This window comes from Drosophila grimshawi, unplaced genomic scaffold (genome assembly GCF_018153295.1).
Source record: "Drosophila grimshawi isolate 15287-2541.00 unplaced genomic scaffold, ASM1815329v1 contig_311, whole genome shotgun sequence".
NCBI classification, from domain to species: Eukaryota; Metazoa; Arthropoda; class Insecta; order Diptera; family Drosophilidae; genus Drosophila; species Drosophila grimshawi.
This window is the reverse complement of record NW_025063098.1, coordinates 5,818,848-5,846,289: the sequence shown is the minus strand read 5'-3', so window position 1 is coordinate 5,846,289 and position 27,442 is coordinate 5,818,848. Positions and strand designations below refer to the sequence as shown.

The 27,442-nt window shown below is 42.5% G+C and overlaps 2 protein-coding genes across 2 annotated transcripts; one reads left to right on the top strand and one right to left on the bottom strand.

The window, feature by feature from the left end:
- Positions 1–61: 61 nt before the first annotated feature.
- LOC6563396 (dedicator of cytokinesis protein 3) lies at positions 62–27,429 on the bottom strand. Its single transcript, XM_032736999.2, has 12 exons — positions 26,690–27,429; positions 18,703–18,944; positions 18,492–18,640; positions 8,037–8,157; positions 7,733–7,970; positions 5,935–7,674; positions 4,921–5,741; positions 4,754–4,863; positions 4,165–4,371; positions 3,902–4,076; positions 3,486–3,707; positions 62–3,424 (listed from the first exon to the last, which is right to left on the bottom strand). The coding sequence occupies exons 1-12, from the start codon at positions 26,721–26,723 to the stop codon at positions 1,469–1,471; spliced, it is 6,015 nt and encodes a 2,004-aa protein (XP_032592890.1). The 5' UTR covers positions 26,724–27,429; the 3' UTR covers positions 62–1,468.
- Positions 14,380–17,707, top strand: LOC6563397 (innexin inx3). The gene is made up of 5 exons (XM_001990227.2): positions 14,380–14,612; positions 15,904–16,112; positions 16,185–16,645; positions 16,711–16,864; positions 16,937–17,707. The coding sequence occupies exons 1-5, from the start codon at positions 14,450–14,452 to the stop codon at positions 17,132–17,134; spliced, it is 1,185 nt and encodes a 394-aa protein (XP_001990263.1). The 5' UTR covers positions 14,380–14,449; the 3' UTR covers positions 17,135–17,707.
- Positions 27,430–27,442: the final 13 nt, after the last annotated feature.

The following is a 27,442-nucleotide window of genomic DNA, read 5'->3' as shown; positions in this document are numbered from 1 at the left end:
ACAATTCATATATATTGGATTTCTAGTAAATTCATATTGTTTGTATACTCTATTTTTTTGCTTATGCACGTTTAAATGAGTATATAAGGTATATAGATTCATATATAGCGATTAATCAAAAATGTAATTTTTGAATGCGCAACTCTTTCGAGCTGTCGTTGTTGACTAGTATTCTCAGTTGTTTAAATTGATTAATTCTCTTTGTTTAAATTGATTAATTCTCATTGTTTAAATACGATTAGTTGCGCTGATATCTAGTCTAGTTAAAAGGACCATTATACTTAAATACTTTATAAAAATGTACAAAACTGGAAAACGTATGTGGCGTTATCTATGAAAATGTATATATATATATATATATATATATATATATTTATTGTTAAAGTAAAAACTGCATTGCACATTTCGTCAGTGTTATATGTATTTATGTGTTTGCTTAAGTAAATTTTGTTCTACTCATTTTGATTAGCATTGAATATTTTGGTTTAGTGCTTGATTCTCAACACATGATATATGTATGCATGTATAATATCTATAGAAATTTGATCATCTTTATTTGTTTACGTCTAAAATTAATTATGCATATTAGCTTTACAAGTATTTCACTTTATTGATCTGTCTTAGTAACATTAGCGACAATTCCCCGCGATTTTTTTTCATTTTTACTATATTCTAACATAAACTTTTAACTGATATTCGTAGATATAAATAATGTGCAATTAAATTAGACAATTCATGCAGCAACCTTTTTTGTTTACCTCAGCGGGAGACATTTGGCACCAAAATTAGAATAATTAGAATAATTCAAACAAATACAAAATGTAGATTAATATCGACACAATACTTGTAGTTATAGCTAATAAACTAAACCTCACTCTCTGTGGATAGGCTTTGGCCAATCGCATTAGCGCGGCTCATAGGAGCAGTCGGTCTGGGCATGTGCATGCGCAGCTGTTGGTGGTGGATGATGATGATGATGATGCTGGTGCTGGCAGCTGAGCTGTTGTTCCAACTGGAAGCCATAAGCGTGTCGCTCCAGTGTGGAGTTGTGTGCTTGCTGCTGATGCACGGAAAAGCTCAGGCCGCAGGAGCAATGCTCAATATGAGGCTGAACTGGCTGACCTGGCCCCAACAGTTGCCCAGGCGAGGCATGCACCAGCGCCTGCTCCGTAATGATTGTGGGTGTGGGCGAAGGTGACGACAGGCAATCCTGACAGTAGTGCACCGCCGGCCCAGGCGTTTGGGGATTAATAAGATTCTGTGCCGCATGGAAATGATGGTAGAACGACGACGACGGCGGTGGCGGTGGTGGTGGCGGCGGTGGCGTTATCGATTGGGTAGTTGAGTTGGCATCGGAGCTCTCTGTTGCTGTCTCCGTTGAAGTGCTGCTCGACGTGGATGTCGATGAGGATGGTTTGTGTGGCTGATGCGGCTGATCGGGTGGATGATGGCAGCGACATATTGTAACTCAAAAAGTGCTGCCATCATGATGATGACTAGATGAAGATGTGGCTGCTTCAACAGCAGAATTGACAGCTGGCGGCGGCGGCGCCGGCGCTATGTTAACGCTCCCCAACAGGCCATTACCATTAGTGGTTGAATGCTGTGGGGAGCTGTAGCCATTGGCGTCACCACTGCCATCGCCATTCTGCTGAGGCAGATGATTGTTGTGATTGTTAATGGAATGATTAAGCGATGCAAGTGTATTGGGTGATTGCGCCTCGTCGCTGGGAGCGACAATGCCAATAGCAACTCCATTGCCAGCCATACCCAGGGATTTGGGTGGAATCGGCGGCGGTGGCACTGGTATATCCTCAACATCAAAGGAACTGGCGGAACTATCGCGATGCGTTATGTTCAATGCTGCCGCATGGATGTGCACATCCAGGCTGCCATTCGAGCTGATGCGACAGTGCTCGCGATGATGAACTGTGCTCATCGAAATGGAGGATGACTCCTCGCTCAGATTATTTAGCTGACTCAGTTCCCGTGAGCTGGTGGTGGAGATGCCCGAGTCACGGAAATCATTGGGCGCAAAGCAAACATTTAATTGATTTCCCGCTTCCTGGAGATTGTGCGGCAGCGAATGCGGCTGCTGATCCGCCTCGGGATCATCGAAGCTTATGTCCACCACGGAGTACTTTTGGCCATGCTGCTGCTGCTGTTGCGCTGAATGTCGTCGCGCCGCTGCATCTGTATTGTTGCCAAAATCGTTGAAAATCACTGGATTTGAGGCGCGTTTGTCGGGCGTTATGCCTCTTGGCGGTAACGGCGGAGCATTCGGTGAATTGATTGCTGGCTGGCGCTTGGGTGGCACTTCCGGACTGTCTACGGCGCCATTTACCGCAAAGTTCTGAGAACGCGGTCGATTGGGTACGGGCGGTGCTTCGGCGCCCATCTCCGCCAGCGGCAGGGTAATACTGAGACTCTCCTTGCTGAGCGTCTGATACGAGTTCATGGTTTCGACGGGACGTAGGGTCTCGCCGGGTCGCGTATAAATCTCATCCAGTTCGTAGACATAGTTTGCATTTGTATTGCCAGCGGCCGATTGCTGTACAGCTCCGCTGCGCTGCTCCGTTGGTAGTGGTGGCAGCGGTGTGTTCACAATGCTCTCCGACGGCTGACGCTTCAGGCGACCCATGCCGGACAGACTCTGCTTCAGCTGGGAAAAGCGTTCGAGCAGGCGATTGTGTAGCGGCTGAACACCGGCGGGCGCCAGCTGACCGTGCAGCTCCAGTGCCTGCTCCAGTATTTGTATCTGCTCCAGTATTAAGATCTTGAGGCGCTGCACATTGGCCTGCTGGCCGGCACCTTGGGGCGACTTAAGGAAGTGCTCGGAGAAAAATGCCTCTTGGTACTTGCTAATGCCACCCATGACGTTTGCATCGATAGTGCCCTGGAGACGCATCGAGAATGGATTAATGTTGCGCTTGGGATCGCGCCTGTACTGTACGATTAGTTCCGATAGCTCCTTGCCAGCATTGTTGATGATCTCGCAGGCGTATTCGACGGGTGTTAATTCCTGAACGGATTTCTGCTTGACCTCGAACCAGCGCAGGATGCCGGGCAATGCGCTGGCAATGTCCAGGGTGGTGCGTTCAATCCACAGTGACTTGAACTCATTGTCCTTGTCAATCGGTCCCTTGTACATGGGTCGATCGTAGATGAAGCGCGTCACATCGTTCACTTCATAGAAGCGTGCTATCTTCTCCGGCACTGGCACCATGGCCGTCTTTAGCGCTTGCGCATCCCCCACCGGTCGCACATTACTGATCTGTATATACTGCTCGGGTGCATTCAATATAGCCGCCTCTGGCGGACTATTGTTCGCCAGAATCTGTGCGCTGGGAAACTCCGTTTGAAGGCGTTGCGTAAAGGCGCCAATGCGCTCGTACTCCAGCCCGCGATAGACAAACTGTTTGTTCTGCAAAACGATTGAAAAGCTAAAAATTATCCGCTAATTGCTGCCTAGAGGAATTACTTACCCTCACAAAGAGCGGCAGTCCCATGCCATAGAAGCCAACGCGAAAGTATTCCGGCTCCGGTCGCAGTTGTGTCAGTATATTCTGAAAGAACTTCGCCTCGAGGATGAGTATGTCGCTCAGCTTGTTGTAGTCAAAGCGACGCGTCTCGTAGAGCTGTGCCAGCTCCTTGCACAGTGGTATGCCCTTCTCCCAGCACTTGCCCTTGTCGAAATACTTGAGTATCTGCGTAAAGTTAAAGTTATATCTTTATATATAGATCATCTCTGAGGTGAATGGTAATTCTACGCCTTGTGCGGCAAATGAGCGAAAATCCGTTTGTAATTTTCGGGAAATGACAGACTGACATATTGTGTATATCCCTATATCTATGTATATATATAAATAGGCTACAGATTGATGCTGCTGTGTTTACCTACCTCGTGATACAGTCGCTCCTTGCGCTGCCACTCCGGCTGCCCGCTGTTGTCGAAGGGCGCAAAGCTTGGCGTCTCCCGATCCCAACTCAACATGGAGGCATATAGCTTGAGCGTATAGCCCGCTTCCGTATAGTTCTCCGACTGCAGATGCAGATTGTGCAGCTTATAGATGTATCTGTTCGATATTTATTCATTTATTTATTAATAGATATAGATATAATATGAGTTAGAGTTTCAGTTTGAGTTCGATTCGTGAAACGCACCTCAGATACATCTCCTTGCGATTGATTTCGTTTTTATAGAAATTGAGTAGATTGACGGTGCAAGTCATGCGCTTGTCGCGATTCTCCTCGCCCTGCATCACGCTGCGATAGTCCAGGAGACGCTCCAGCAAACGGGTGACGGACGCAATGAAAGCCGTGCCAGCATCCTTCCAGTTCGGATTCTCCGTTTGCACTTTTTCCAGCAAACTGAACGTTGACGCAAAAGATTTATTGAGTGAGTGAGTGAGTGAGTTAATAAGTTGTCAGTTATGAGTCAGTTAGACATGGGATAACTAAAGTATTTTGTCAGTAACAGAAGAGTAACACAGGTATACGAAAAGATATAGTAAGTTTGCAGTAGGCAAAAGCGTAAAATATAAAAGGAAGAAATTTCTACGACAAGGGCAAAATGCGAGTTGAACTTACACCAAGCTGAGATGTTCCCTTTTATGGTTGGCGATTGCAATGAGTGTGAGGTGAGACATTTATACAGACATATATACAGTATATATATATATAGCATACAAATACGAATTTATGGGTATTTACAAATATCTATAAATAGTATGCATATGGCTCAATTACTTACATGGTGCTAAACAGCTCCCGATATTCATCGTCGCCCTTGTTCTCGCTGATCAACAAGTCCAGTTTGTCAATGAGCTCGCTTTCAACCAGACGAAACGAGCCACGTGCAGCCTAAGAATGGACGGAATAACTGTGAGGCCAAGCTCAGATAACTTAAGATTTACCCACCTGTTCGCACTGCATCATGTCGTAGAAGACCGATAGAGTGGCCTTACGCAGCGCTGGTTCCGGCACCAGAGTGACCTCCAGGAACGGACCCACCATCGAGGGTATAAAGTGTAGCTTCTGCTCGCCCAGCTGCGACCACATGCTAAGTATTTGAAAGCCCATCAGCACGCGCATGTCGCCATGTGAGTGCAGGATCTTCAGACGCTTCGGTTCCCTGTACTGTTCCAGCTGTAGCGAAGGCTGGGTGAGAAATGTGACAGCCAGGCTAAAGTAGCTCCACCACAGTTGCGAGTCAAAGGCATGCGGTCCAAGAAAACGATAGACCAGCGGCTTGGCAAACTCCTCCAGGGATTTCCGCATCACGTCATTGGCGGCCAATTTCATGATCAGCCAGTCAGTGGGAAAGACTAACCAGTCTTGAGTAAGCAGCTCTTCGTATACCAACAGGGATTTGCTAAGAAAGTCCTTCAGATCACGCGGATCTTTGTTGGGCGTCAGCTCGTCCCAGTAGCGCTTGTAGTGCGTCTCGTCCAGCAGTTGCAACAGGCCTAACAGGCAGGCCACCAGTGGTGGCAGCACCGCATGAGAGCCCTCCATTATAATGCTAATCGTGCGGATCAGTATACCCAGGATATTCTTGCACAGCGAGTCCAGATCATGCTGCAGTGTATTGGTCACCTTGTCGCGCTGTTCGCGCTGCAACTCATACAGTTGGGTTAGTATCTCCGATAGGATCTCGGCACAGAGACGCAGCTCGTCCCGTCGGCTAAGATGCATGCGCAGATGTTTGCAGGCCACCGACAGGACAACGGTACGTGAATCTAAAAACAGAAGGAGTCAAGTAACAATAATAATTATTCACGATCGAAGAGACAATGCTGATGATAATCGGATTGGTTTTGACAGAGAGTTATTGCTGTGGAAAGTCTTTATAAATATTTAAAACTGCTCATGTAGCTTATTTAGATTCGTACAAATCTTTGCTATAATTGAGAAAGAGAAGGAACATCTTACCATCCTCGTGAAAGAGTTCGCCCGAAACGAGATCCTTGACTGCTTGCAGCTTGGCCTGTATAAGACGATTGGGGGCACCACGTGGTATCGCATCGAGCATATTGCGCGCCAACATGCCCAGCTCGGGAGCGGGCAATGTATCCTTAAGCTGCTCCAGCACCACACCTGTGGAGTTCAGTAGCGCTTCCTGGGTGGGTATGATGACATCGTACGATGGCACCGCCAACATACCATTCAATGCCGTGAACAGCGAGTGGAGATCCCTCCTAAAGGAGTCCTCGTATTGGCCGCCAGTGGCGCGTGCAAACAGGCGACGTGATTGTATCAACAGCTTAAAGATATACTCCAGCGAGCCGAAGCACTTCTGAAAGGGATCCGGATGTTCGGCCTTGGTCATGAACACAGCCATATGCTCAACGGACGTGATGAGACCCTTGTAGACTAGAGCAGCAGCAAAATGATTCTCAATATACTCGTTCATCACGGGCCGAAAATGCTGGAACTTGTTGCTCTGCAGCAGACTGAAGATGCTGACGAGCACATGGAATACGAGACCGGAGTGTTGGGTGCTGTTGCCCTCCTCGTTGGAGAACATGGCAAACAGGGCATCCAGCACATCTTGCAGAAATTTAACCAGTTCCTCATCGTTGAGCCGCAGCACACCCGTCAGCGAGTCCTGCAGGGTCTCGGGATGAGCACGCCACTGAAGCAGCGACAGCAAATCCGCATTCTGAGTCAATTTCGTGGAGCAGAGCAATGAGCGCACCACGAATACCTCTTTGGAGCTGCGACTAAAGCAGCTGGCACAGTCCAACATGGCCTGTGCATCTCTGGGCCGACACTGCAGACGCAGATAGCTGGCCGCTTGCAGCTTGGCCGGATCCTCGCATTTGTACACATACAGCTCGTGTTGACCATCGCCCAGAGTTGCGCCGCTCGTGTCCATCAGTCGGGCAAAGCTGAACGCAAATAGTTTGGGCTCCGACTTCTCCCTCGTCGAGCAATGACGGAACTCAAAGCGCACATGAGCCGTGGCAAACTTATCGATGGGCACGCTCAGGCGCAGCATCTCGTTCCAGCTGGGCGCATTCTGATGGTAGAGTATCATGGATCGGTATTGTGGCAATGCATCCATGCCAGATGCACCCCACAAACAATCAGCGAGCACATTGCCAGCCACGTCAAGAACCACTACGGTGACGAGAATGTTTTTGCCAGTATTTTTTCCACCACGCTCGAACTCGCCGCGTTCGAGCGTCAGGAAGAGATCGTTGCGCACATCACCCGGCATAATGACATCAGGAAAGCCCATTTTGCGTGTAATTGTTGTGCCTTGGAATAGCAGCGGCTGCTCCTGCCTTGCCTGGCCGAGGCCGCCATGCAGCAGCTTAAGCGTTACGACAATGCCCTGAGTGCTCTGATTACCTGGCTGTATGGGTGAGAATTTGCCATTGGATTTTTTAATAATATGCTCGGGCAGCAGATGGAAGTCCTTCTCCTCGCTCTGGTATAGCTTGAAGCTATATTCGCGCTCCTCCGAAGACTGCTGCTCCAGGCTGCTGTCAAACTGACTGATGTCCGCCAGGGAGAGCACGCCAACTCCAAAGGGACGCCGATAGGTGGCGCCGCCCACACACGAGCTGTTCTTCTCAGTTTTCTTTATCGAATCGGATTGAATTATTTTGCCCACACGCATAACAACGGCCACCAGATGCAGTTCCTCATTAAGATCCGCAGCGCCTGAAAAGATTGGAGTGTCTACAACAAATCGAGAGCATGGATTTGGATTTGAGTGTACCGAGATCCGTGAAGACGGTGCAATTGCTATGCAGTTTCTCAATGTAATTGGAGAAACCATCTTTGCAGATCTTGACAAGAAATCGCTCGGACACAGGCCGCATGCGATTGCCGTCGTAGAGAAAGAAATAAACCTCGGCATCATCGCCGCCAATGCGATGACCAAAATCTCGCATACAAAAGTACAAATGATGACTGAGAATCTTGCGCTGAGTTTTTCGGCGCAAAGTGCCGCGGCTCTGCAATGGAAAATGGAGGTTACTTTGGGCTCAGTTCATCATCTGATGAGCAAAGTAGCTATTTACCGAGGAGGCCTTTGCATTATCCGCACTGTTCACGTGCACATTGTAGAGCTTGACGATGCCAATGCCATGTGGATCCACTGCCAAGGGGCCCACGCGCGGCACCAGATCGAGGCCCAGTTTGCTGCAAAGATCAAAGATCGTTAGCTGGCTGAGTGATTGTCTGAGAGGTGAGGCAACAACATAATAATCTATGTATATGAAACGAGAACAGCTAAAATAACTTTGCCACTTAGTCACGTTCCAAGGTGCTGATAAGCAATATGGAAATGAATCGACACATGACGAGGAGTATGCCACAAGCCAGCTGCGTTTATTTGGGCAACTATCGCAGCTTAAATGAATTTGACGCATTCGTTATTAATTGCCAGTTGTGGAGTCGAGTGGTGAGCGAACATCTCTAATTTAATTTGGTCAGTCAGCGCCATGTGGCTCACGGGGATCATTAATCACAAAGCATGCCCCAAAAATAAAACGTGCGAAGCACATAGAAAAGGGAATGAAACAGGCTAAAGGGCAGGGGGAAGAGCGAGGGGTGAATCTTTCGAGTATCTCCTAATTCTAGGCATAAACTAAATAGCGATTTAATAAACAATACAATTTACTAATAGGGGGATTATTTACATGCTCAGGTGTATTTAATCTTAAATGTCAATCTTAAAAATGATGAAAGCCAGACTCAACAATAAAAGATAGATGAGGATCTTTAGAAAAGTAATTATTACTTTAATGGGAAGCACGGGAAATATTTTATCATGGATTCTCCTCTGCCAAGAGAAAAATAATTATAATATAAGAAAGAAAACTAATTAAGATTAACCTAAAAGTTTGCAGCTTTACTTTAATCGTATACATAAGTGAAATATTATATAAATAATTTGTATTGGGAAAATGTAATAATCTAAACAAATCAAACAACGAAGATCAACTCTAAAATCGTCGATTAATGAGCCACATCATTGGCCAACATATTCTATTTATAATAAAATCGAATCTATAATAAAAAAATAATAATAAATAATTTGTAATTTCTGCTAAGTGCAAGAATTTGTATTAATTCGATTTATTTTGAGTACACTCAAAGAACAACAAAGATTGTCATCTAAATGACAAAATCATTCAATGTGTAGACCTATTTAAATGAAGAAGATTCTGACACATTCACGTTAACAGCAGCTACCAGTTACAGATTTTTGGGCTAAAAATCCAAACACATTTTTATGATAATCAACGCTAAAGTTGAATCGTATTTGCCATTGGATCCGCATGATATGACGCATAAATTTGGCTTACAAAGTGGCTGCCAGTCTTTCGGCTGCTGCTGCTGTTCGTTTCGGCCAGCCAACGAGGCATAGTCACAACCAACAAGCAACAAGCAACAGGCACTGACACTGGCACAGGTACAGGTAATGGGTTCACGGCATTCCGGTGGCGCATACGAGACTTAACCTGGCAGCCACCAACGTCATCAGCAATATGTTGCCGACGTCGACGTCGTCGTCGTCGTTGATGTTGCTACCTCGGCTACGCTTGAATTTTCTACCTGACTTACGCAGCGAGTGGGATGGCAGACAGTGAGAGAGAGGGAGATGGCAAGTGGACAAACGTCTTACGAGTCTGTGTTGAACGCGTTGGCCAGAGCAGCTCAAGAAGCCGTTTTGTTGTTAACGAGGCCTAAACGGCTTTGTTGCCGTTCACTTGAGAGAGGCAGCATAGAACGAGAGAGCGAGAGCGAGAGCGAGCTCAAATGCGAGAGTAGAGGCAAAATGTGGTTTCCATTTTGGAACTGGAACTGGCCAAGAGAAGATCAATTGAGCGAATGCTCTTCGGTTCCTCGTCGTGTGTGTGTATGTGTTGGTTTGTATGTGTATGTGTGTGTTTATATGTGCATGTGTGTGTGTGTGTATTGAGCCACCTCTGTTACGCCTTAAGCTGGGCAACTGTGGAGCTGTTGTGGAGTTGACGTGACCATAAGAAATGCCTGCGCCACAAAATGTATCTTATGGATACCAATATGAGAGGCACGCGTGCGCAAATGCCGTCGGTTGCTGGCTGCCTCGACTGCTGACTCAACATACACACATAAGATACACACGGTAGCAATGCTCGTAATGGACCCTTTAAATTGTTTTTAATTAAGTCCCGCAACGAGCTCAACAGGTACAAAAAAAAAAAGAGCGCGTCTTCCACAAAAAAGTATCTACGAAATATACGTCTGTGTGTGTGTGTGTGTGTTTGACAGCGTGATTTAAAATTTTATCTTAACAAATTCACAAATTTGTTGTTTAATTAAGCGTCATGCGGTGCGAAGAACTTACAAATTTAAAGTGTTGAAAATCTATGAAGATATGTTGTGTTGCGATACGATTCGAAGAAGAAAACAACAGCGAGGCGTTGCAAAGACAATATACACATATGTATAGGGAGAGAAAAAAAAACTGATTATTTACACATCGATAAGCAGCGGCAGCAGCGCTGTCAACCACAGACAGCAAACGCAACATCCAACAGCGATGTTGGTTGATTGTATCTGTATCTACAGGTCGCAGCAGAGTAACAGATACATTTTTATCACAATCACACATTCCATATATCTCGTATTTAATGTCTTTATAAAAGGTGTAGCCCGTTGAGATACAATTTCAAGCACAACTGAAGAAGATACCACCGCAGCTGTGGTTGAGGAACAGACAATAAACAAACAGCACACTGGGGCAACCAACACACAGGACATGCAACAGCAGCCATTTCGAAATGCCATTTCATTGTGGCCACAGCCAAAGAGCAACCAGCAAACTAACCGGCTGAGTCATCTTTCCAACAAGTTGCCACAGCAATGAGTTGCTTAAAAAAAAGGGTGAAGAAAATGCACGAGGCGAAGGAGGAGTCGATGGGTTAACGCCTGGCAACAAGTTGTCGTTGCTTCTCCAGACGGCTCCACTAGCTCTCCGCCATGCAAATGGATCTATGTGGCCGTGAGTGTGTGTGTGATGTACGGCAATCGACAGGCCAGCGACACACTTAAGTGCTGCAGAGCTAAGCATTGCTGGGATGCACTTCAGCAGGTTAAGATTTGCAAAGTGTCCCCAGCTCAAAGATTGATGCATATTAAGGCAAAAGCATTTCAGTAACTTAATGGTGAATTATTATAAGTTTGAGAGTAAATGAATTTTGAGTTAATGCAGATAGTAGATTTAATCAATCATCTTCAAATTTCAATGATTAGTAGTCTATATTTAAACAAAAATCTTTAATTTCATAAGATTTCTCAAGATCTATGTAGCTCATGAAGACGTTGAAAGATAACAGATAAAAGTTGGTGAGATTGAATGAATGTGGATAGACGATGTTTAATAATAATGTGAGATTAATGGATAGTTAAGAAGGCGATACACAAAAGGGTGTTATCGATTAGGACTACTGAGCAACACTTATCTTAAAGGCTTATCGCTAAGTATGATCACTTTTTTATCCTTGTTTTATATTTGCTTGGTTCTTAGATGCAATGAATACGGGGTTTTGCTTGGAAATTATAAATAAAAAACTAAGAGATATATTTAATATATTATGCTCTTTAAAATAACTCTTTAAATTTGACAATGAAAATGCAAATTGTGTAGAACGTTAACTGTATGAATAGTTTCAAATAAGATGGCAATGTTATCCCAAGGGGTATCTACTGTATTGAAGAAGCAACTAATATAGCTCAATCGATGCACACGGTCCGTTTGTGTATCTTAAATTTCATTTTTAACGATATTCTTAAATCACGGACCGAGTTCCAAGCCAGAGACCCGGCCCAGTAAGACAACAAGATAGAGTTGTATGCAGGCAGAAGCAGCAGCAGCAGCAGCAGCAGCAGCAGGTTTCTTATGAAGCAATAAATTTTCAATGTTGTCGGTGACAATGTGGATCGAGGCAACAAAAGATAACTTTTGATCCAGATACTATGTTGTCATGGTCTGGGTGATGGGACGCGGTGGGGTGTGGTTAACTAATGTAAATCAATATTGAATGCCGTTTGCCAGTGCTCTAACGTCGAACGAGTGAGTTGAGTTCAGTTGAGTGTTGCTGCTACCTGCAAGGTTGAGACTGCGCCCAGGTAACATTCGCTGGCAATAAGGTAACAGGCCGTGCAAATGCAATCTGAGCGTAATTTCCAAGCCGTGAGCTGGAACTAGTTGCGATTGCGATCAACCAACTGGTTCCCAGAGAGCGCGAGAGAGGTTGACAAGAGAGAGCTTGTAAGTATCTAAGCAATAAACAGGGAGAGTGTATCTGTGTGCGTGTATTGTTTGCTTGTGTGTGTGTGTGTTTGTGTGAAAGAGAGTGTATACCAAGCCCTGGTCAGGCTTGGCAGCGTTTTGCGTCAGATTCAGTAGGTTTTGGAACGCCGCTGAGCGCAGCTGCACATTTTTAGTAAACGGTAATCACAGTCAAACAGCCAAACTGCAGTTGTACACTAACAAATATGAAAACAGACACACATATCAATGCAGCTACAGATACAGATGCAGATACAAATGCAGCCACAGCTGAGGCGACTATATAGTTATATATAGATATATAGATATATATATACTTATATGTGTATGTATGTGTGCGTGAGTGATAGAAATCTCAAACAGCTCAAACAAAAATTTGCAACAAATTTCATGAGCGAAACAACAACAATACAAAATAAAAAACAAAAAAAAAGCATTAGTAAAACACGAACACGAGAACAAGCTAACAAATTAATGGTTCGCAACGCGTTTAAAACAAGTTTTCAAAGTGTCAAAGTGGCTATAAATTTGTATGCGAAATGCCAAATTGGCAGGAGCAAAAGAATCACTTAAGCGTAGGGGAGATAGTGAGAGTCGAGAGGAGAGGAGAGAATTGGCTGCTGGGATCCGCAATATGCTGCAGCTCAGCAGCTCAGGCTGCTAATGTTGGTAGCAAAAAGCAACAAAAAAAAAAAAAAAACGGCAGCAAAGCGCAACAGTGGCAACAGTTCCCGACCCGTAGCCGAACCGAACTTGGGGCCTCGCTCTCGCCGCTGAACACAAGACAAAAAAATGAAACGAAAAAGAAAATACCTTAAAACCAGTTTTTTGAAAAATTTATTGAAAAAGAAAAAAGCAGCCGCAGCAGCAGCAACAGCAACAGAATTGAAGTTGAAATGAAGTGCTGCTCTTTGTGTATCTGTGTGAGCTCTCGCTGTGTGTCTGTGTATCTGTGTGTGTGCGCGCGCGTGTGTGAGTGTGTGTGTGTGTGTGTGTGTGTGTGTAGGGCATAAAACATTATGTGTAACTTTCAATGCTCAGTGCCGAAGGCAGAAGCTGCTGCATTTTGAAAAGGAGTAGCTGCCGCTGCGCAGATGCAGATATATTTTGACTTTAATTGCAACGGGTGCGACAGAGACGACTCTATGAGCGTCGCACATGTGTGCGTATGTCTCTGTCTGTGTGTGTGTGTATTTAGAGTTATACGATATGCGGTGGTGAAATGAAAGACACACAGATCGAAATTAAAACAACAGCAACAAAAAAAAACCAATAAATTTGCATATAAACAAAAGCGCCAAAGAATATTCTGCTGAAGTCCCCAAAAAAAAAAGGGAAAAAAGAAAACAAAAGCCAAACAGAACCTGATCTCAATCTTTTGATCGAATTCGAGCCGTTAACTCATATATATATAAATATATATGTATGCATATATTGAGTAGAGGATTAAGAAAGCTCTAAATTTCAAGTGTACGCACAGAAATATAAATATGTATTTTCACAACACACAAACTGGCAAGCGGCAAAGTGAAATTTATGCGTGGGTTGACAAAGCTTCATGCTACATTTACCGGTTCTGTTTTCTGAGCCAAAGAGCCAAAGAAACAGCTCAAATGAGCCAAGACTCGCTTTTGTGCCCGGAGGCCATTCAACCTACTCATGTACGAAGACAAAGATTAGATTAGATTGTGCCACACAAAAAATAAATATGTGTAGAAGACAGAAGACTCCAAGCAGGCACCGCTGTGCGACAGAGATCTTTCCAAGTTTCGGCACTGCCCAAGAGCACTTACTTAATTGTAAGTGCAGCTTGTATATCACGATAAGGCAGTCAAACGGAAATCATCATCATTTGAAATATGTCACGTCTGTTGTGCCAGATAACGCACAACACACACACACACACACACACACACACACACACACATTGCTTTAATTTGTACACATTACAAGCTGCCATCTTGTCAGAGAGAGAGAGAGAGAGAGCGGGAGAGAGAGAGTGCCCTCTAATTGCATAACAAACAAAAACTACGCACAAAATAAATACTAATTAAAAAATCCAAATTTTCTCTCATTTACAGTTTAGTTTAGTTAACAACAAAAACATCAACAACAACAACAACAACAAGGAACAACAATAAAGCATTCATTATGGTGGTCTTTGGCATGCTCTCGGCTGTGTCCAGCTACGTCAAGATACGAAATCTGCTGGACAGGGCGGTCATCGATAATATGGTCTTTCGCTGCCACTACAGGATTACGACAGCCATCCTCTTCACCTGTTGTATCATCGTGACGGCAAACAATCTGATCGGTAAGTGATATTTAGCGCCTGTTTAGCGTAATAGCTAAACAACAAAAAACAGCACAAAAGCTAACCAAAACACGAAATTCGAAACCTTAAAACTGTGAAAATTAGTGCAGTCTATGCAAATGAATAAGGCATGCATTTGGTTTTATGCACCATATTTGTGCATACAATTACAGCAAATGCGCTAATGCAGCATAAAAGCGGTTGAACAAAAGTGCTGCTTATTGTGCTTATTGAATTTTGAAACTGGTTCGCGCTTTCTCAATACTGAATAATGTTTAATGGTCGTGTAATCTGAAATGCCAGCGGCACGTTCATCACATTTCCCGAATGTGATTCAAAAATGTGAGTCACAGCGGGCGATGCGTGTCTCTTTGACTGTGTGTAGATCAATGTTGCGCATTAAGTGGCCCCAAAAATACCACAAGCTTTTTAGGGGCCAATTCCAACACGACTCAACCAGTTGGAGAGCTGATTTATGTCCAAAAGACAAAAGCAGAGTCAGAGCCAGAGTCAGAGCCAGAGCCAGTGCCAGAGCCGGAGCCAATGTTTGTGCATTAAAAGAAGCGCTCGAAAGTGTACGGTGCCAATGTAAATATTGACAATTTAATTCTAGGAAACTTCTTACATATATACTATACTATTATGCCGACAGTTCGCCCTCGTTCCTCGCCCCCCTCTCTCTCTTTCTCTCTCTCCACCTTATTCTCTCTGTCCTTTGTTGGTTAAGCAAGCGAGGGTGTGTGTGTGAGGTGAGCGGGGGGAAAGGCAGTCTAGCTAAAGTTCTAGTTGGGCGGCGCACCCACAGTTCAAGCTTGTAGACAAATTTGTATGGCCCTGGCCAAAGATTTAGATTGCCTTAATGCCACTTGACGCTGATGAACGACATTTGACTGCACTGGGAAATGCGATTGCATTTGATTTAGCTTAAATCCATGGGGGTTGCATGGGGTCAGGCCCCCATTTCCATTGCACAATAGTTATTACATAATTATGCAAATGGTAACAGGTTTTATCCAGCTTTGCCTGACCAAAGTGTTTATCTTGTCTAACAAATTTCATATTTTTGTTTATAAATATAATCATCGTATGGATCAACCATTTTCCGACTTAGAACTTATCAAGCTTTGAATTGGGGCGCTATGTATACGAGTATAATAATACAGACTTGAACACAATTATTTCAAAACTAGCTAAGGCCAATACAGTTACCAATGTTTGATCAGACAATCATATATAACTATATGTATATATATAGTTTATCTTATCATAAATTTAATGCTTATTATTACAGGTGATCCGATAAGCTGCATCAACGATGGCTCTATACCGATGCACGTGATCAACACATTCTGTTGGATCACTTACACCTTCACGATACCCGGCCAGCAGCATCGACAGATTGGCACTGAGGTCGCCGCTCCGGGTTTGGGTAATGAGTATGGCCAGGAGAAGCGCTATCACAGCTACTATCAGTGGGTGCCCTTTGTGCTGTTCTTTCAGGTAAGTTCTTGACAATCTCTCTCCCAGTCTCAGGCATCGGAATTGTCTAACTTTTTGCTTATTTTTGTACAGGGTCTTATGTTTTATGTGCCACATTGGATCTGGAAGAACATGGAGGATGGCAAAATTCGCATGATAACCGATGGACTGCGTGGTATGGTCTCTGTGCCCGATGGATATCGCAAGGAACGGCAGAATCGCATTATTAAATACTTTATGGAAAGTCTCAATTCGCATAACGGCTACTCCTTTGCGTATTTCTTCTGCGAGCTGCTGAACTTTATCAATGTGATTGTCAACATCTTTATGGTGGATAAGTTTCTGGGCGGTGCTTTCATGTCCTATGGTACTGATGTCGTCAAGTTCTCGAACATGGATCAGGATATGCGTTTCGATCCCATGATTGAGGTTTTTCCAAGACTAACAAAGTGCACGTTCCGTAAATATGGTCCCAGTGGATCGATACAAAAGCACGATACACTCTGTGTGCTGGCTCTCAATATTCTCAACGAGAAGATCTACATTTTCCTATGGTAAGTGGAGAGAACGCTCAATGCTGTAGAGGTTGTCATTAAAAGCCTCCCATTTTCAATTACAGGTTCTGGTTTATTATACTGGCAACAATTTCTGGCGTAGCTGTGCTCTATTCTTTGGTGGTTATCATGATGCCCACCACACGCGAGACAATCATCAAGCGCAACTATCGCTCGGGTCAACGCAAGGAAATCGCTGGACTTGTTAGGCGTTTAGAGGTGCGTTTGATCATATAATTATTATTATTTATAATGCTTTGAACTAAATGTTTGGTTTTAAAACGTTTGCAGATTGGCGACTTCTTGATATTGCACTTGCTTAGCCAGAATCTTAGCACACGAGCGTACAGCGATATGCTGCAACAGCTATGCAGCCTGCTGGGTGCCTCACGCACGCCCTCGGCCCCTTCGACACTAGAAATGAATCCCATTAGCCATCCAATTTATCCGCCTGTGGAGACTTTTGGCGGCAAAGAGACCGAAACATAGGCGCTACGCACATTTTGGGCGCTAATTATTTTCAATGATTTCTCAATAATATTTGTAGACAGAGTTGTGAGGCAATTGGATGTTTTTTTTTTTTGTAAGTGTTTAGCAGCTTTCTAGGCATTTAGGCTTTTCAATTATGTGTATGTACATCTCTAAGACTGTTTTTTAAGTGAAACATGAATTTGAGGAAACGTCGTCAGCAAAACAAAATTCTTTAGCAAAATTTTTTCTCCTTATATAAAGCAAATTTTTTAACTACGTCCCCAGACAAGGACAAAAGCCGTTAGACACATACACACCCACCCACACACAAACACACACACACACTTGGAGGGGGAGTCAATGCGAGTGAGAAAGTGCAGGAGAGAGTGAGAGATAGAGAGAAAGATATATAAATATATATATATACACACACAGGCAGACCGTGCAATTTGTAGGTTGGATTGTGAATGATAATGAAGTTAAATTATCCGATATGCTTATACATACTACTAAATACAGCTTGTATCCGTAGTAACGTTAACGTTAACAATGATGCGCCATTTAAATATATACAATTTAGTTTACCGCTTAGCTCGATAGTTTTGCTCTTTGAGGTGTTGCGTGAGTCGTTCTCACGACACGATTATCACGATCGCAGCTCAGCGATCCCGCACGCTCCCAAAACTTTGATCTGTATACAGAGACATACATCCATACATATATGTACTACTTGCATCTAACTGTAGTAATCGAATTATATGATCACGAGTATAGAACTTAACAAAACATAAAACATAAAACAAAAACAAAAAAAAAATAACAAAAAAAAGAAAACAATTGGAAATGCTCTCGCTATTTTTGTCTTAACGTTTAGTATACAAATGTATGTAATTTTAAGCAATTTTGTTTATAACAAAATTATTGTGATTATTGCTAGAAAAGAACACATTTTACATAAAGAAAACAAACTATCTAAGTTGTAATAAATATTAAATACGAGTATATTAACTTTCAGTCAATCCTATACGATTTCAGTGGCGATCAGTGGTCATCTGCTAGAACATAATGATCTCTTCTCATGAAGATTTTGGAATATATGCTAAACATATCTATTGGACTGTTGTTTCAAAAATATTCATCATATTTACATGCATAGAGGCTAAAGTATTTAATTTCGAAATACAATTAGTATATGTATGTAATAGAGAAACAAAAGCTGAGCCAAACTTTGTATTGTTGAATAGAGCGGAAATTCTAAAGGTCACTTGACAAACAGATTTCGGGGAGGGAAAACAAAGCAAGTGATACTTATAATTATAATTGCTATTGTAATATTAGTATTGCATATATTTCAACTATTTTGACTATTACTCACCGATTACCCCAATCGATTTTTGACACCACAACCATTTGAAGCTCAACTGTCTGATCCTGTGTCATGGTAGCGCTTAGCAGCTCTCGACGACTTATCAATATGGAAACCATAACCTTGTGCAGCGTGTGAAACTTGTACGTCTCACGATCCTATATAAGGCATGCAATGTTAATTATATTATGAACGTTACGAGTTCGTTGATAATACTTACCACATAGAGCCGCTTCCAGATCTCGGACCATTCGCGGAGCACTTGTGTGCACTCGGCGACAACCGGATCAATTTTCGACAGATCCTTGATGTATATGTAGGTTTTGGGGAAAAGTCCGACAGCACGTGATTTACGCGGACAGGATCCGCGATACCAGTACCGACACTCCTCAACAATATCCACAGAGTCGCCGACATCCAGTGGCAGCCCAAAACGCACATTGCCATGCCAGTTGTGTATGGCTGCAACGATGGAATGGTTGATAAGAATAAGTGGTGGCTTGGTAACAACCAGTTGCGCATTGGCCATGACATTGCAGCAGCAGATTGGGGAAGACGACGCCTGCCATCCAGGCTGGGGCTATTGAAGGCAATTAAAGTGCCCCCATGAGTGGCCACTTGAGCATGCCGAGAGTGGCACAACAACAATAAATACTTCAACTATAAATAGGCAAATGCTTTTGGAAACAGAATACATGTGCATATGGGGGGTGTAATATACACATCTATACTCGATGTCTCTGCTGGTGAAGGCGGTCGTACACTTAGAGAAAAAAATATGTAGCGAAAGACAACAATAAAATCGGCTTTCTCCAAAGAATAATAATTATGAATATAAGAATATATATATAATATGGAAAAGAAGAAGATATGTAGAATTTAAGTTTTTTTTTTAATGAAGTCTCAAATTATTTGTCATAATTTTTTTCTGAGTGTTGGAGCAGCAACAACCGCAGCAGCACGGCCACAAGCAGCACTTGGGCACGCCAGCAATTGAACACTTTGCTTTCAACCAATGGACAATAAAGAACTCCCGCTTCAGCTGGAGCTTTGGCTGGAGCAGTGCCCGGGAAGCTGCTGCTGCTGCTGCTGTTGCTGCTGCTGCTGCTGCTGTTGATAAGTAGAAATATAAATCCGCAATGTGGCCCCGCAGCATGGCAGCCAATTGCAAATGCAAGGCACGCACTGGAGTCCGGGCGGCGTCGTTGCTCTGCTCCACAGAGGAAGGGTGGGGTGGGGGGTGTGGCAGTGTAGTAGTCTATAGAGTATGTATATATGTATATACATATATACATACATATATGTTTGGTTGCGCGCGCTGAAAGACAAACGAGCGAGCACGGCATGAGCATATCAACGAAAGGAGCTAATAAAACGCACAACCAGACATCAGACAGAGCAGAGGAGGAGATCGCCAAGGGTCGCTGGAGTGAGGGGGGTGGAGGGCGGAGTAGGTATACGGTTGGATGTAAGTACTTTATGTCTGTCTGTCTGTCAAATGAAATGCTTCATTGCGATGAATATGGGCAAACTGCTTCCTGTTGTTGTTGTTGTCGTCGCTGATATGCCCTGTTCACAAATTTTGAGTAAAGGAGTATGTTGGGTTTGTTTTTTCGTTCAGGCGAACCAAATGTTGAATATGTCGATATATATTTAACGCTATACAATTCAACAAATATTCATAAACTTTGACATTAGCACAATATTGGTCAATAGTAACTGATAAGTTTACATTTAAATTAGATTTGTAGGAGTGAAATTATCTGTACAACCAAAGCATTGTTATTTTCGAGACTCTGTTGTAAAGTTCGTAAATTACATACAATGACATAATTTAAGATACCCTAATTGTAGGGTGTCTTAGACCTCTGATGATATTAAGAGGTTGAAAGAAAATTTTCATGTATTTAAAACACATGACACTTTTAGATATCTCCTCGCAAAGGAAATCCACAAATCATCTTTTCAAGCCTGCTTTCTCCATAACTAAAAAAACAGAGTATTGCGCAGTCAGCAAACTTCTTACTACAGTTGTGGTTGTTGTTGTTGTTGCTGTTGGTGGGTACTGGTGTACATTGTGGCTGCGTCGTCTTCCTTAACATACATAAGTCTTCACAATTGTCGTGTGGTTGGAGCATAACTTTTAGCAACTGGCTGAAGCCGTTGCTGATTTAAATGGATTTCAAGCTGCTAAATAGCTGAAATTTTATAATTTAAATGGCACTGCACAAAAGGCAAGAGGTTTGCGTTTGGGCTTCTAGCTCTTCAACTTGCGCTGGCAAACACTCAACTAAATGAGCACACAGACACACAAGCACACACTCACATGCATATAGGCTGTGGCAGTTGGAGGCAGGCAGGCAGAGTGTTAGTCAACCGACGCACTATTTAGGTCAGTCACATTAGGCAGGCGTCGGGCTGGCAAGTAAGCTAGCAACGCCTCATCCTACGTCCTCCACATTCCCAAAACAGCCCAACCCAACCAAGCCCTGTCCCTGTCCTGCCCAAAAAGAAAGAAACCCACCCACCCACTTGCCATCCGGCGTTTGCTCGTGCACATTCATATATAATTCTAATGAGAATTTTTGTGTTTTTTTTTTTTTAATCTATTTAGCAGCTTAAACATTAAATGGGAATGAAGTAGAAATTTAATATTTCATTGGCTGAAATAGTTTTGAATGGCGCCAGCGCATCTAAGAGGGCAGGATAATTACCGCTGGGCATTTAATTGCGCTTTTGATAAAGTACTCCAGGCACACAAATGGGATTTTCCAGAGTTTCACTTTGTGTGCGCAAACAACCCGTCAAAAACAAAGCACCGAGCGAAACACAAAAGCTACAGATAGGGATAGGGATAGGGAAGGAGTAAGAGAAAGAGTGAGAAGAAGAGTCCAACAAGTCCGCAATGTCAACAAACGTATTTAAATAAAAAAGTCGTTAAGCCAAGTGGCTGCAGCAACAGCAACAGCAACAACAGTAGCAAGAACATCAAGCAACAACAACAGGAAAAGAAAGACGCAAACGGCGGCAGTTGGAAAATAATTTTAAATTAAATAAAAGAGCTGCTGCATTAGCGCAATGAGCGCTTCATAAACAACAACTGCTAACTTACGAAACCCCGTGATAATACATACATTTACATATATATACATATATGCATATAAATACATATATATGAAGTCATAGTATATATTAAAATTGCAGCTAAGCTCTCTATATCAACAAGCCTCTCGTATTTAATAAAAAGATAAATGGATTATAACCTAAAGAAAAAAAACTGATGCTTAGATACTCCTTTAACCTTTTAGGTTTCTATATAATCGATGTTTAACTCATTTAGTTGTTAACTGTTATTTAATACCATTAAAGCTTCCTGTTATTCCGCGTGTATTAATCATTTAGTTCAACTTTTGACAAGCTCACGATCATCATTAATAACTTAAGAACTTCAAAAGATAATTATTGATTGAAAATCATGTGTTTTTTTGAGTGGCATATGCACTTTCAGAAGCTATATATGAAGCTCTCCCACACACAAAGGGTACACACCGAGTATGCGTTAATTGCAGAGCAAGGGAGTAGCAATTGGAGCGCTGGCAGGCCACAAAGGAGAATCTTCACACTTGACCCAAGTGCGCTCTGGGAGCTCAAGAATTTAATTAATTAATTGTGCTGTTTCACACAGTGTAAAGTCATGTTGCAAAAGGGGAGACGGCAACTGTGTATAGGGAATCAAGAAGTGGGCCAAAGTACAATAAAGAGGGATAAAAGTGAGTGGATACAAATTTGATTAGATGGAAATTGAATTAAACAATACGAAATTCTTAGCTCACTTCCAACTAGGAATTATCAAATAGAAAATCCAATGGAAAATTGTAAATAATAAGCAATGATTTCGGTTATACATCAATGCAATAGTTTGTTAGCTGTGATATGAATCCATTGATGAGAGCGTTAAGTCTACAGGAAATGTGGCCTCAATGTCAATCACATGTCATTATACGATGCTCTAAAGAATCGAGTTTGCCACTGAATACGCAATACTTTTTTTTTGCTAAACAGTTGCGTACTATTTATTCTGTGGCGTCGAGTTGCAAATAGTAGAGTAGGAAATTACTGTTCAGTTTTCTTCGTGTTCAGCTTGTCGAGCAGCTTTTCATTATTGTTGCTGACATCATGGTTCCTCACTCACACACACACACACACAGAAGTAAATATACATATTTTCACGTACACATAGACATCTTATATGAAGACGTGTCAACATGCTGCTGAAACATGCAATATGCATTTTGATACCCTGCGATCAGTGGGTACATTTGATTTGCATTTCTTTAAGTTTGCCAAAAACTCGGTCTAGTGGCGAAATAAATTGATTAATTGGGTAATCAAAAATAGTTTAAGAAAATGAAATAAAAATAAATATTGATATAAATTTATATGACTTTGATTTTGTAGAATAAATTGCATTGATTGTCAGATGGATAATTTATTACACATTACATGACTTTTATTTCATACAGATGCAAAATGTTTTACGTATATGATTTAATACCACAACAGTTGATAGCGTATCAAACAGTCTCTCATGTATTTCAAAATTGGTACTTAAGCTTTATGACCATAATTAAATGCAACAACAATTGCAAAACAAATATTTAAACATTTGGGAATGCACATTTTGAAAAAGGTAAAGTGGCGAACATATTCACCAGTCGGTTATCAATAGTCGACAATTAGACAATTGATAGTTGATTGTTAGACCAACATTCCCTTCTTTTTTTATCAGCCAAGCGGAAGCGGAATGGTGCACACTTTATAATATTTTGGGTGCTTATCTAAGTTATTTATGGATCAATAAGCGCTGCCGTCTTATCGCCAGCCATTTATCAGACGTTGCGAGGCCAATGCCAATGCATATAACTTAAATGGTTAGCTGGATATCGATAGAAAGATAGATGAAACTGCTTGTTGACCAAATGCACTTCGGGTCGCGGCTGAATGCATTTACATAAATGCGTGTGGAACGTGCTTCATCCGGTTAAGTGGACTGATAATGCGCCGCAAATCGGAAGTGTGATAAATTTTGTGTGCGTGTGCCGTTGTGTGTGGTGGTTGCGTGTGTGTGCTTAGTTAATCATAGACTGAGCGAGGCACAAATCATAAATACATCGTTAAAGACAAATAATGGAAGTCCAACTGCCGAATTGAAGGCATGTTTTCAAAGGCCGACGCAGCGCAGATGGGCGGATGATGAACGATGTGAATGGAAAGGGATGGAAGGGTATGAAAGGGGGTGTCAGGCAGCCAGAAGGTTGGAGTGGCGACATAAAGTTGCCGCCGAGCATATTAAACAATGAATATGAATCAATTTAATGCGCACACACATACAAACTGTATGTATATTTGTATGTATATTTTGTATGTATGTATTTATGTATGTGAGTGTGTCTTTGTGTGTGCCTTTGTGTGTGTTAACATAACGAAAAGGAAACGCTGCACAAATTTGTGCGCTGGCTTCCACTCACACAGACAACTGCCACTGGCCAAATGCATAAAATGAATATTAAATTAAAGTTGAAAACGAATTTGCCCCCTAGTCGAGTAACAGCAACAGAAGCAAAAGAAGCGGCAGCAACAACAACAACAACAACAATAACAAAAACACCGGAATTCACTGGAAAAGGCATTGGCAACATCCGGCCTGCGCCTGTCTAGAAATTTCTTCTTCTTCTTTTATTTTTTTGGCAAAGTTGCGCCAACAATTCTCAGTGCCTCCCGCTTCTGGCTTTGATTCTGATTCTGTGCCTGGGCCAATTCGCTGCGCACAGATAAAACTGCCCGCATGGCCATGCTGCCAGTTGCTGCAAGTTGCCAGTTGCCAGCAGCTTCAGTTGCATGCAACCACCAAAAAGTGTCACGGACTAGCTGCGTAATTGAGAGCAACCAAAAAAGAAAATGCTGATTGGTTGCCACGACAATGCTTACAATTATTTCAACGACATAAAAATTGGTCAACTTTTTAAGACGGACAATTAAATGCTCTTACAGCAATTTCATATATATTTACCGAATTGTTCTTATTTTCAATAGTTGTTTCTGTTGTGTTACTGAGCACAAAAATCATAAATTATGAATGCATTGAGTTATTTTACAGTGCGTTACACATGTCGTGACAAAATTAAATTATCCACGGCTAGGGTATAGGAAGAGACAAAGAGCATGTGGATGGGGTTCCGGGCAGGGTTGGCATGCGGATGTTAACGAACTCATTGGCCCAGACAAAAGTTGCAAGCGACCAGCACGTGGCACGGGCTGGGACTCTCTCCTCTCCCCTCGTAGTGTTTATTGTGCAAGGTTAGGGCGTTGCTGCTGCTGCTGTTTGCTGCTCTGACAGCCGCTAATGGCGTTTACATGGACCAGGAGTCTACCCAAGCCCTAAGCAGCCAACTGACTGATTGATTTGTGTTAACTTTGACTGCCTGCCATGTCACAAATCAGCAGCAGTTTCATGAAAACTGGAGCAGCAGCAGCGGCAGCAACGGCAGTAGCAGCATCAGCGACAATGTCAACATAGATGACGACTAACGCTTATCTGGCACACAAAAGCACACAAGACTCGAGCGGATGTGAAGAAGCTGCTGTTGACCACCAGCCTCTTTCTCAGCATCTGCTTCTGTGATGAATGCGGAGATAATATAAAAATAAAGCAGACAAATGGACAGTGGAGAAAACGCACTAACACAATGCACAATTGTAACAACAACTTACAACTTTGTAAACAGAAGTGAGAATGTTTGTGTTGTGAGTGCCAGTCGGGGGGGATACCCTCTATTTTTAACTGAGTTTCAGATTAATATAATCAACACATAACATAAAGATATATATACAATAATAAGATACGATTATCGCTTGCTGATAATGTTTTTTGACTGCTCCGTGGCCTGCTAGGGGTTTTCCCCGACTTAAATTCATTTTTGTAGAAGTTCTGAGACTGTCCAATTGCAAAAGAGTTCTTTCTTCAGGCCTGTTCTGATGTCCTTGGCCAATTTAATACTATTTGATATCTCAGTTAAGCCATTATGTAAATATGAATTTATATGTATTTATATATAAATATGAATTTATCTCAATTTTACCTTTTGCAAACGAAATTAATACACGCACTTATTTCACTGTCCAGCTCAATTTGGACTCTTAACAAAGAAATGTGCCAAATAATTAAACCATAAGCCACAGACTTCTTTCATATTTCCTTAATAAACAATGTCGCCACATTTACAAATATCATAATCATAATAATAATGTCATAAACTATATATAGACCATATGTAGTATATTTAATTGTAGTTAAATATTTTTATAGTCTGGTTACCCACATTTGATATCTGCTGCAGGGTACAAGAATTAGACTTCTTATATACATATATATATATATTGTATATATTTATATATATGTGAGTATTTAGATACATGTTTATTTGCTAGTTGAGCTGATATGAAAACAAGTTTAAAGTACGCTGCCAATGTCACCGTTAACACAGTCAACGTTTCTTTGCTGGCAATTACAGAGGCATTTAAATTGGCAACACCTGGCACACGGCACAATTGGCAACGGGAGTGAGAGCTAGATGCCAGTTTTTAGAACGAGGGGGGGAGGGGATGTGGTGTGGGGACAAATGAAAACATAAACACATCAAATCGCAGCAGCAGCAACATCAGCAACAGCACAAGCAACAAGAAAAACAACAGCAGCAACAACAAACACAAATCTCTTTTGAGTGACGACGAAGAAGAAGCGGAGAGAAAAGCGACGCAGACGTCGACGTCGACGGCCTGCTATAAAAATAAGTAGAAAAATCGCTTTTCCGCCTTTCCGGCAAAGCCGACACGACAGAGTGGGTGGTTGGGTGGGTGGATTGTCTGCGATGCTGTGCGGCGTTTCGCGGAAAAAGCGGTGAATCAACGCAACGCAGCAACAAAAATCAACAAAAGCTTTGTTGTAAATGCTGTGCACGTGACGCATCGCAGACCACCTCCCCCTCCCGCAGCCAACCCCCTGTTTGTCATCACCAAGGGGGTGGCCAAGCCGAGGGGGGTTTGTGGACAGCCACACACACACACACACACATATACATATGCATACACACACACACATAGAGGCAACATTTTTCATTTAGTTTTTGGTTTGAAGAATTTTTACTCACCGACGCCGTATTTGTTGTTTGATGGTATCCACATATTGCTTTGTTGTTGTTGTTGCTGTTGTTGTTGATTGTCGAATTCCAATTGGAATATGATGGCTAAAAGGCAGTCCAAGGCCACTCCCAAAGCTCCTGCCGGTTAATTTGCTTTTGCGCTTTTACGAGCTGCTTTCGATGACAATTTCAATTTTCTGAACTCATTTTTTTGTTGTTGTTGTTTAGCTTGCCTTTTTGCATCTTCTTAAATACACTCACACACACACACACTCACAAACAATGCTGAACTTTGGATTTTGTGCATGTTGTTGTTGTGGTTGTTGTTGTAGCATTTGTTGCGCGCTCTCTCGCTCGCACACACGCTCAAACTCCGACGACACTTGACTCGACTTAGTTAATAAGACTGCAACACACACGCTGCGAGTCGTCTACATTGTTGTTTTTGTAGTAGCGGAATTGGCAAATTGCTCCAACAAGACCAAGTGATAATCTTAGCTCTTATATGAAGTGGTTGCTTTTCTGTTTTTGTCTTTCTGCCTTTTTTTCGCACGCCACAAAAACACAAGAAAATCAATATGGATATTTGTGGTTGTGCTTGCTTCGCATGAATTTGTATTCCTTGTGCTCTAATAAATAATATTCGTATATTTTTGCTGACTGGCACTTGACTCGCCTTTTAATTGAATTTGTTTGATGACGGTTTTCACTTTTCGCACTCAGAATGGCAAACAAAGCTCTCTCTCTCACACAACCGCACTC